Source organism: Rhinoraja longicauda, chromosome 29 (assembly GCF_053455715.1).
Source record: "Rhinoraja longicauda isolate Sanriku21f chromosome 29, sRhiLon1.1, whole genome shotgun sequence".
In the NCBI taxonomy this organism is placed as follows: Eukaryota; Metazoa; Chordata; class Chondrichthyes; order Rajiformes; family Arhynchobatidae; genus Rhinoraja; species Rhinoraja longicauda.
In genome coordinates, this window is record NC_135981.1 from 6534796 (window position 1) to 6546922 (window position 12127).

General features: G+C 41.2%; 1 protein-coding gene across 2 annotated transcripts in view; it reads right to left on the minus strand.

Annotated features, from left to right (window-relative positions):
• med24 (mediator complex subunit 24) overlaps positions 1-12127 on the minus strand; it is a 47835-nt gene that overhangs the window by 17430 nt on the left and 18278 nt on the right. The window contains exons 12-19 of one of the 2 annotated variants that reach the window (XM_078424471.1): positions 11445-11531; positions 9988-10099; positions 9174-9316; positions 7796-7833; positions 7456-7578; positions 6468-6550; positions 4378-4553; positions 1804-1903 (exon numbers count right to left, since the gene is read on the minus strand). In XM_078424471.1, coding sequence (XP_078280597.1) covers positions 1804-1903; positions 4378-4553; positions 6468-6550; positions 7456-7578; positions 7796-7833; positions 9174-9316; positions 9988-10099; positions 11445-11531 — 862 coding nt within the window. The remainder of the gene's footprint in view (positions 1-1803; positions 1904-4377; positions 4554-6467; positions 6551-7455; positions 7579-7795; positions 7834-9173; positions 9317-9987; positions 10100-11444; positions 11532-12127) is intronic. The other variant, XM_078424472.1, reaches the window with a different exon arrangement.

Consider the following 12127-nt stretch of genomic DNA (forward strand, 5'->3'; position numbering starts at 1 on the left):
GGCCGAGCACTTCAACTCCCCCTCCCATTCCCAGTCTGACCTTTCTGTCATGGGCCTCCTCCAGTGCCATAGTGAGGCCCACCGGAAATTGGAGGAACAGCACCTCATATTTCGCCTGGGCAGCTTGCAGCCCAGTGGTATGAACATCGACTTCTCCAACTTTAGATAGTTCCTCTGTCCCTCTCTTCCCCTCCCCCTTCCCAGATCTCCCTCTATCTTCCTGTCTCCACCTATATCCTTCCTTTGTCCCGCCCCCCTGACATCAGTCTGAAGAAGGGTCTCGACCCGAAACGTCACCCATTCCTTCTCTCCCAAGATGCTGCCTGACCTGCTGAGTTACTCCAGCATTTTGTGAATAAATCGATTTGTACCAGCATCTGCAGTTATTTTCTTATAAGAAAAGTTTTAAATTCTGCTCTTTGCTCAGTGGTTGAATCTGAGATTTTATTTGATTCATGGCATTCCACCACTCCTAGCTGTTTGAATCTGTCATCATTTTCAGTCCATGCACATTATAGATTTTTTTTAGATTTTTAGATTTAGATATACAGCGCTGAAACAGGCCCTTCGGCCCACCGGGTCCGCGCCGCCCTGCGATCCCCGCACATTAACACTATCCTACACCCTGGAGTGCGGGAGGAAACCGAAGATCTCGGAGAAAACCCAGGCAGGTCACGGGGAGAACGTACAAACTCCGTACAGACGGCGCCCGTAGTCAGAATCGAACTCGTGCCGCCCGGATAATGAATGGATTAATGGGCACAAAGAGACTACACCTCATTTTTATATATACTTTCCCCTTTTAGATAAACCTTTGCACTGGCTCATGAATAATCACTTAGAAATAACCGTTGCAGATTGTGGTTCTCAGGAACTTTATATTCCTTTCCACGGTCACAGGGAATTAATGTTCTCTCTGCAAATCTTTATAAATATTATGAATATTTTAAAATTGGGATTTCAGAAGGCTCTCATCTGAGATCCTGCATGAATATATATATTAAAGGCAAGCTTTATTTCTCAACTTTTAGTAATCCATGCAACTCAATATTTGTGTAATAATCAGTGCCATAATTATGAGCAGGAATTCTTCGCTAAAGTCTTGAAATAGAACAGCTGGACTGTGATATTGGGTAAGAAATGTTCCATGACAAAAGTTCAAGTACATGAGGAAAGTGAAAAAGCCAACAGATTTAGAACAAAGTCCAGTGTCTTCAGAATACGAGTAGAAGTTATGAATCTAACATCACAATAAAGGCAGGACCAGCTGTATTTGCAGTTTAAAAAAATTACATTAATTAAGTTTTGTGTATAGAGATGTTGTATGTTCACTTTCCTACATTATTAATTCCAGTCTCCCCTGTTTCTTAATTTTCATGTCTACTGGGCTATGCTCAACCAGCCAATCTTCAAGCTGACTACCTATTTTACATTGAAGAATACAATAAACACTCAATCCTTCTTGGTTTATAGGCTACATAGCTCTGGGAGTCTAGCAGGAATTAGTGAACAGCGAACAGGAGTGGGGAACCTTGCTAGACTTTCATCCCCAATCCAGGGAGATGGAGATCAAATTAGCACTATATTGCCACCTCAGTGAGATCAAGTAGCTTGACAAAAGCCAAATTTGATAGCTCAACTGGGCAGCATCTCACCTATTAGACATTAGGCGCAACAGACTTTTTGTGATTCAAAGGCAGAAATTTGAAATATTCATTTGTATTTGTGGTATGGACAGCAACACAAGTGACAAGCATACATTCATCAATCGGACCCACAGCAAAACAAAAAGTGTCGCATTACCTGCACCGCTTCCAAAGTCAGTAGGCCATGTTCCCAGGCGTTTAGGACCTCCAGAATAGCAGCTGGTGTACAAGAGCACACTTCATGCCACTTCACCTGCCTTGAGAATAATAGGAGTTTGATTACTCCTGCTATCTATTACACATGGCAATCCAAATGTTAAAAAGGTAACAAAGTGAATCAGTGAATCCAGAAAGATGACTTTAAAAATAATAATCACGGACATGTGGACACTTTAACAGAAGAGAATTGAAAGCTTCGAAGAGTTTCAAATCTTTGGCAATTATATAATAGTTACGTTACAGGAGATCTTCTTGATACTGATGGAAGTTGAGTAATGTGGATCTCAAGTATATCATCAAAATATCACTCAAAGTCATCTACTCCCTCAATCTTTTAGTTTAATTTAGTTTAGAGATACAGCGATGAAACACCCACTGAGTCCACGCCGACCTTCAGCCCACTGAGTCCACACTGATCCGCGATCCCCGCACACTAACACTATCCTACACACTAGGGACAATTTACAATGATACCATTTCTATTAACCTACAAACCCGTACGTCTTTGCAGTGTGGGAGGAAACCGGAGCATGGAAAAAACCCACGCTGGTCAGGGGAGAACGTACAAACTCCGTACAGAGAGGCACCCCCAGTCAGGACCAAATCCAGCCCTCTGGTACTGTAAGGCAGCAACTCTACCATTGTGCCACCGTGCCTGCCCTTCTCAATTTGTTTGCAGTCCTGGACACGTCCAACCTCTCCACCTCCTCTAATGCCTCTCTACAATCACCAAACAGGCTGAATTCATGCCCTCTTGGTTCAGATTTCTTTTAAGGGGATGCTGACTGGCTATGGGGTTTCCTTCTGCAATCAACCATTACCTCGTGTCTCTCAGGAATCAATCCATGTCTTTTGGCTCTCCAATAGGCGTTTCCACAAATCAAAGGTATTTATTCGCAAAATGCTGGAGTAACTCAGCAGGTCAGGCTGCACCTCGGGAGAGAAGGAATGGGTGACGTTTCGGATGACCTGAAACGTCACCCATTCCTTCTCTCCTGAGATGCTGCCTGACCTGCTGAGTTACTCCAGCATTTTGTGAATAAATACCTTCGATTTGTACCAGCATCCGCAGTTATTTTCTTACACTTCTTTCCACAAATCAACGTTACCATAAAACATGGTTTCCATTTGTACAATGAGAACACCCAAATAAACTTCAACACTTTTTATGACTGCCACAATCTCCACAAATTGTTGGACTGCTTGACGGCAGACCTTTCCTCCAATTAATTATGAGAGGACACGTGACAATGGCGCTTCACAACCTCCTACCGCTGGCCAGTTACATGTGCCAATTGTTAGACACAGACTCCATCCTTTCCACCCCCCACCATCACGTTGTCTGTAACCTCATTTCCACATACTTGTCTTACCTTTTGTTAATAAAAGACTATCCAATACTCTGTCGCCTACATTCATTCATCCATCTCCCATGTTCTTGCTGGCATATTAGTTCCCAGTTAAGCAATGTCTCAACTTTAAAACCATTATCTTTTTCCTCTACCTCCTTCAATCTCTCCCAGACAAATGCAGTCCTCTAATTCTATCTCCTTGATCATACTCACCAATTTAATCACCCCATCTACCAAGATTCTAAGCAATAGATTAGGTAGCCTACGTAATTCTTTCTCTTTCACTTCTCAAAACTTTCTTCTACGCAAACTTTCGCTCATCCGCCCTAGTTTCACCACAAGTCATTTATACCATATGTCATCAAAAGCAATACCAATTTTTGAAAAATGGTCTTCTAACATGACATTGCTACCAGAGACTGATAGATAATATCTGACTACATTTCTTGAAATAAAACTCCTCACTTGACATAAGATTAGAACTGCTTAGTGACCATCTTACAGACCTGTTGCTTAAAATTATCGTTGAAATATATAATTAACTGAGTTTCCATGAGAGCAAACCTTCCTAATTCAGTCTGAAGAAGGGTCTCGATTTGAAATGTCACCCATTCTTTCTCTCCAGATGCTGCCTGTCCTGTTTAGTTAGTCCAGCTTTTTGTGTCTATCTTTGGTTTAAACCGGCATCTGCAGTTCCTTCCTACACTAACCAATACATAGGTAAGCTGAACTCCGTATTCTTTGTACTGCTAACTATTTATCCATAGAAGTTAAGAATCAATCCGATTTAGTGAAAACTAGACCGTGGACCCGTTGGGCCCAAACCTCTCCTGCATTGGTGCAGCACCCTCTCCTCCCCACTCCTCTCCTCCACATCCCCCCTACTCCCCCCTCCCCTCCCCCTCCCTCCTCTCCCCCTTATCCTCCTCCCCCCTCCCCCTCCCTAGGAGAACGATTTAAACTTTAAAATGTGAATAACTTAAAAACATATAACACCTATTTCAATTAAACTTCTTCCATTAGCACCAAAGGGACAACGGTGAGTAAGGTGGGCCTAAAATGGTCGCGCTAGCGTGTACCATTTTGGCTGTAGTTCAGGAACAAACAAACAAACAAACGAGAGTTTTAGTATATAGATGAAATACCAAACTGCAACATACACGAGTTTCATTTCAGCAGAGGAGTTCAGATGCGTCATCAGCGACTCTACTTTAGTGGGATCGGCACGAAAGCCTTGCTCTGGATTTAGAATTTTCCCTTCCTCGGGCATGCAAGTCAGCATCCAGGTCTCAAAGAATACCACCTCTCCTGACGCACAGGGCTCCGACAGAATCACCTGCAAACAAAATACAAAACATTACTGTGTCTCCCTACAATGTTAGAATGAAATGATAACAAAATCTACACCTTTCATGTTCTCAGATGCCAGGAAGATCACAAAACAAGCTCAGGACAGCTATTTGTGAATGTCTATTTTTAAAGCCTGTAAAGGAAAAGGTAACAAAGGAAAAGGTACGGTAACAACTGACACAAAATTGAATTAACACTGTCAGATTGTTGTGTAGGAAGGAAGTGCAGATGCTAGTTTAAACCAAAGATAGACACATAAAGCTGGAGTAACTCAGCGGGTCAGACAGCATCTCTGGAGAAAAGGAATAGGTGAAGTCTGAAGAAGGGTCTTGACCCAAAACGTCACCTATTCCTTTCCTCCAGAGATGCTGACTGACCCGCCGAGTGACTTCAGCCTTTTGTGTCTACTGGCAGATTGTTGTCGTATTTAAACACTTCAACATTAAACTAAGCATCAAATGCCAAGTGAAGGAAGAGTTAAAAACAAGGAATTCCTTCATCCAACAAACAAGGTGAACGCGAATGTTTTATCCAGGGAACCAAATACGTAGTGGTTCAGCAAATCAATTGTTGCAATGGTCTCGAGTGAGTTGAGAATGTAAAGCCAACCACAATTGTCAATACAGGAGTATGGCTGCGCGTACCACCAGACTTAAGAACAGTTTCTACCATCAGGCCACCAGGCTTCTGAACTCATAAACACATTTAAAATCATATATGTTGATTATTTTTAATATTGTCTTTTTACCTATTTTTAATATTGTCTTTTTACCTTACTAATGTCATTTTTTAATCTTATTTATCCTTGGAATATTACTGCTGAGATGACCCGTTGTCTTGTCAAATAGATTTCATTGTACCGTTGACCCTGTGCCAACCTACATATGACAAATAAAATTTATCATTATTATTATTATAATTGATTTTAGACAAGCACAGAAACACACAGGGATTGGAGGAGTATGAACCATGTCGGCAGATGGGATTGGTTTAAATTGGCACAGTGGTTGTCATTAACACCATGGCCTGCAGGGCCTAGTCCCTGTGCTGAACTGTTCTATGTATGAAAGACCCATGGCTGTGTAGAGAGGTTATTGAGAGGGCAATAAGGGTGGAGAAGGTGGGAAAGGCCAAGATTTTTAAGAGAAGTTAAATATAACCAGCTGCAGGGATATTACATATTACAGGGAGAACGTACTAACTCCGTACAGACAGCACCCATAGTCTGGAATGAACCGGAGTTTCTGGCGCTCTAAGGCGTCAACTCTACTGCTGTGCCACTGTGCTGCCTAATTTTATTGTTCTGAAAATTTTAAGAGTACAATTTAAGAGTTGGTTTGCAAGCTACCCAAGTGGAATACGAGGTGCTGTCCCTCCAGTTTGCATGTGGTCTCACTCCGGCAATGGACGAGACCCAGGACAGAAAGGTCAGCTTGGAAATATGAAAAGGAGTTCAAAATGGGTAGCAACCAGGAGTTCCATAGGCCTTGGCCAAACAAGCACCAAATAGAAATGTTTGGATATCTCTTCCCTAAAGAAACTCCATTAAAATGTAATGTATAAATAAGTGCTTATTTGCTTATTTTATAATTTGCTTATTTTATAATTTGCTTATTTTATTGCTTTTATTGTTGGACTGTGGGTGACCAAATTTCGTCCAAAAAACTTGTTTTTTGGATGACAAATAAAGATATCTTGAATCTTGAAAGTGCTGACAGCAAAGACTATTTGCAACAAATATAATCCATCAGTGCACATATGATTATCTGCAGCATCTTAATTAGTGGGGACAAATGTCATCGATAGGAATGAGTTACCATTATCAATCTTAAATATAGGTTGCTTGATATGCATGGAAAAGTTCATTTTCACCAGATTTATGAGCCCAGTTTGCACTTACATCAGATCCATAAGTCTGAGCAACATGACACAACATGAGGAAGGAAATGTCAAACAGTAATGCTCGGACAGAGGCTGCTTTTGCTGGAAAGAAAAAGACAGAACAAATTAACAATGGGTTTTCAACATGTTATTGGTTATATTTATAGAAACCGTATTAGTTTAGTTTACTTCAGAGATACCGCATGGAAACAGGTCCTTCAGCCCACCGAGTCAGCGGCGACCAGTGATCCCTGCACACTAGCACTATCCTACACACTAGGGACAATTTACAAATTTTTACCAAAGCCAATTAACCTACAAAGCTGTACGTCTTTGGAGTGTGGGATGAAACCAGAGCACCTGGGAAAAACCCATGCAGTCACAGGGAAACGTACAAACTCTGTATGGACAGCACCAGTAGTCAGGATTGAACCTGGGTCTCTGGCGCTGTAAAGCAGCAACTCTACCGCTGCACCACCGTGCTGCCTGTGCCACCAACAAGAACTTCTCAATGAATAAGTTGATTTTTAAATTATTTTTATTTAGTCAGCTTTCATGGATCTTGCTCACCACTAAATTCCATTGGAACGGTGATGATGAGTTAACTCCTTGAACTACTGTATTCTTTTTGATGAATATATTCCTATAGCTCTCTTGCGTAGGATTTACTTCCAAAAGTAATGAAGGACTGGTGACATTTTTTACCCCCCAAATTAGAGTGGCATGCATTTTGGACAAAACCCTGCAGGCATCTGTGGCCTGGTGTTGGATGGAAGTCATGATTCGGTGCTATGGGAGTAGCCGGAGTGAGTAACTGCACTTTGTAGATGGTTCACAATGCCTCCGCTATGCACCAGATACAAATGGAATGGCTATTAGGATTGAGGCTGATTTGCCCCCCCCCGGATGCCCCCCTTGTGCTTCTCAAAATATTGGTCAATGGTAATTATGTCCTAAAATCTCAATTACATCCAGCTCAACAGTTCAGTCTGAACAAGGGTCCCAACCTGAAAAGTCGTCCGTATATTCCTGGCACAGATTCTGCCTGACCCGCTGAGTTCCTCCGGCACTTTGTGTTTTGCTCAAAATTCTAGCATCTGCAGTCTCTTGTCTCTCAGAGTATTCGGTTGCTTGGCAAAGAAAAATGCAATCAGGTTTCAGCCTCCTATCTAATCCTAACTGTTGGAAAATGTAAGTGTTGCAGATCCCATGTCTAGTTACCATGACCCTCACAGAATTGCAACTACTTACTGCCCAAAAAGATGTTGAAAGCATGCCACTTTGTGACATCAGATTGAAGACAGAATTAACTGAATCAGGTCATAATCTTACATAAATAATACTTACATCCCTCCATCGTGATGTTCTTGGCAAACTCATTTAACCTAAGATAAAATTTAAACAATCAGTTTACAGAACATTTATGACACAGGAAGCAACTGTTTGACCCATCATGTTTGAGCAGGGAAAGAAAGAGTTCCTCAGTCTAGATTGTCCAACCACCTTGAGGTCATGAGTCTTCAGGTACACACCAAGTACTCAAACGTGATGAGCGTTTCTTCTTTCACCACCCTTCCAGGTGGTCATTTGCAGACCCATGCCAGCCTCAGGTTGAAAAATGTCAAAATATTTCACAAATTACTTTATAACTACACCTCCAAATTGGAGGTTGCAATTCTGATAACAACACGATCAACTCCAAGAGTCGTATAGTTTCTAAAATAGATTTTGTTTTTGATAGTTCCCACAGACTAGCTTTGCAAACTCACACAGTAGAGACAGCATGATAAATAATATTAGCAATTCTTTCATGCTGTCGGTGTTAAACCAGTTCAGATGCTCGGCTGCTTCATATTAGGCATATAGAATTATGCATCATATATTATACTGTACTATTAGCCATGTCAACATGAAGTGCAAAATCTAATTATCATATCATATCATGTACATACAGCCGGAAACAGGCCTTTTCGGCCCTCCAAGTCCATGCCGCCCAGTGATCCCCGTACATTAACACTATCCTACACCCACTAGGGACAATTTTTACATTTACCCAGCCAATTAACCTACATACCTGTACGTCTTTGGAGTGTGGGAGGAAACCGAAGATCTCGGAGTAAACCCACGCAGGTCACGGGGAGAACGTACAAACTCCTTACAGTGCAGCACCCGTAGTCAGGATCGAACCTGAGTCTCCGGCGCTGCATTCGCTGTAAAACAGCAACTCTACCGCTGCGCTACCGTACTACAAGAATGGTAGGGCACTTGCTCGCTACATGTTTCTCCAGTCTAGATTTGACGAATCTTAAACCATCCTTGATTGCTTACACCCAAAATGCTCCATAAATTGCCGCTCGTCAGAAACTTTAATTATATTCTGTACTGCCTTAAGTCATGCACGTTTTTCAACTCCATACTTGCAAGCCACAACTAGCTCTCAGTAGCCCAAATTTAAAAATGACAATATGTCAATTAGCAAGGAAAATGCCCGACGCATTTACCTTGCCCCAGAGTAAATCATCACTATTTATTCTTCCCCAAATATGGGTCAATGACTGCTATATTCATCTGAGGAAGCAAGTCATACACAGGGCTTACTTTCCTAAACAACACTGAATTCATTCGGTCAATCAATTACATTAGGTAAATTACTGTCATTAAAATCTGTAAAATATCTAAATTTCAAAGCAGCCCCTCAGTGATTTCAGACTCACTTTCCACTTACTTGACAAACTTCCGGGCAAAAGACTTCAATTTTCCAGTAGCTGCAGCAGCTGCTAACAATAAATCCAGGCTCTTCCCTGAAAGCATGTGACCCAGGACGCCCAACAACCCCTCAGGGGATTTGGAGTGGTCCGCATCCATGGTCTGCAAGAAACAAATACATTTTTTAAGCGTTATTTTAATGGCCAAATTTTAAGTGCATTATATTAGGGATCCATTGACGAAAATGGAGCTGAATTTCAGAAGCAGGGTATATACACAGACACAGTCTGAAGAAGGGGTCTCGACCCGAAACGCCACCCATTCCTTCTCTCCTGAGATGTTGCCTGACCTGCTGAGTTACTCCAGCATTTTGTGAATAAATACCTTCAATTTGCACCAACATCTGCAGTTATTTTCCTACACTACCTGTTGCTCCACTGTGATTTCTCCTCAAGGTATGTCTACTTTGAAGAAGTTCTCCTTCTCTCTTCGACATCTAAAGATCTGTCCTAGACCCAGCACGTTGTTGGAACCATAAAGAAATCCCATCAATGCCTCTACTTCCTTCGAAGATTGAGGAGATGGGTAACTCCAACGCCCAGGAATGAAGGAGATTACAAAAAGTGGCGAACACTGTCCAGCCCATCAAAGGTCATTTAAGAGATTTATTGGAGACGCTGCCTCAAAAAGGGAGCCAGCATCATCATTGACCCATACCACCCTGCCCACGCTCTCATTTCACTCCTGCCTTGGATCAAGGACCTGTGGAGAAAAGTTCTGTCCAAAAATACAATAGTATTGGTTTAATAGAAACAAACAATAGCAAAATTCACCTTTAAAATATTTGTGACGGTGGGCTCTGCACGCAGAATCAGGCCTGGGTTGGGCTGAATGCTGGCATTTTCAGCAGATTTTAGTTGGGGAGCTAGCTCTCTATCTGCAGTCCTGTAATGTGAAAAAGAAAGAAGAAATGCCGTGAGAAACATTTTCAGGTATTTATAACTGAAAACTCAGTTAAGTTAAACTTTTTTTTTAGTTTGTTTATTGTCACGTGTACCGAGGTACAGTGAAAAGCTTTTGTTGTGTGGTAACCAGTCAGCGGAATGACAATACATGATTGCAAATCGAACCGTCCGCAGTGCACAGATACAAGAAAAAGGGAATAACATTCGTGCAAGTAAAGTCCGATTAAAGATAGTCCAAGGGTCTCCAATGAGGTAAATAGTTGCTCAGGATTACTCTCCGATTGTTGATAGAATGGTTCAGTTGCCTGATACAGCTGGGAAGAAACTGTCCCTGGATCTAGAGGTGCGCATTTTCATACTTCTCTACCTCGTGCCTGGTGCAAGGAGTGATCGGGGAGAGACTTGTCCTTGAATATGCTGGTGGCCTGGGTGAGGCAGAGTGAGGTGTAAATGGAGTCTTGGGTGACTGCAATGTGAAAATTTATAAAGTTTATCGCCGGGGTAAAAATGTACCTTTCTTGGCCATGGACTGACTGCCAACAGTATACTAGGCAAATTGAAAAGTTGCAAGCATTAGAAACACTCCAGCTCCTACTTTCCTGAGAAATCCCAGAAGGTCTGCTTAATAATGCCAGCATTTATTTACTCATGTCAACGTCAAGAAGTTTAATATAAACTCTCGTCATAAATTTAACAATGTATTTCCCTTACCAGCAATTTGACTGGACAATCAAATACACCAACAATCAGAGATATTCCCCAATTTGCTACACAGAAAAAGTTGGTCCAATTCCCAGCTTCTGAATGACCATATCCAAGAATATGGGCAACTCTGAATTCTGCTGGTCATAGCGCAGCAGTGACAAATGGTGACAACGGGTATGTAACACTTGCATGATGACCTGTTTTCTATAAGTGACTGAGTTTCTAATGAATAAAAGGACAAATGCAGTAAACAACATGATTTTATAGAACTTTCATAAGACTGTGCTCAGCTGGTAGTGTTGCCAAATTTCTGTTAGATTCAATTAACAACCGCACCAAACTGCTATAAAATGTATTTGAAATGTTTGGTCAATTAAATAATATTTTCTTCTTTTTATTCAAGCAATGTGATCAAAGCACTAAAGTGGAATTTTTCTAAATTTCAATATTTCAAACAATCCAATTTTGCCAATTGCTTTTAGACGGAGAAAATTAAACCTACATCTGGCAAAAATAACATCCCACCATTGAAACAAGCAGAACACAATGCACATGGCACAGAAAGACAAAGCTGTATTTCATGTTCCCACAAAATGCACAGTACAGAGTGAATGTCCTACCTTTTGTTCACCAGGTTATTCATGTTGCCTTCGGAAAGCAACCCTAGTTTTTCACATTCCTGAAGCAGGAGACTTACACAGTCACAGCTATGATGAGAAAAACAAAAATACATTGGTCTAAGGGCATTTGAGGTCGATTAATGAGGCTTAATTTCTAAGTAGTGGCATTTATTACCGAAGATAGACACAAAATGCTGGTGTAACTCAGCATTTCCGGATAGAAGGAATGGGTGACGTTTCAGGTCGAGGCTCTTCTTCAGACTGAGGGCCAGGGGAGGGGGAGTCACAGAGATAAGGAAGTGTAAGAGATCAAAAGAGATGTAGCTCAAGGAAAATGTATCTCTGTACCTCAATCCCCATATTCTTCTACCCAGTTTTTAAAAAAAAGATTGCATCAAGCAGCAATCCCCAAAACAGATGGGAGATTATTCAATCCCACAAAGGCTCTGTTCTGAACATTTATCTGATGTCACATCTTGAATGCAAAATTGTACTTTCAGATGTCCAATTTAAAAATATTGTTGGCTTGTCTTCGAACATTGCTACTGTTTAATGATCCATCTACTTTGTTTCAAGATATGATAAATGATATTCTTATTTTTATTTGATCATGTCATGAAGATAAATTTGAAGATTAATTGTCTCCAGCCATTTGTAACTTTGCACATTGTTCTGCTCCATAA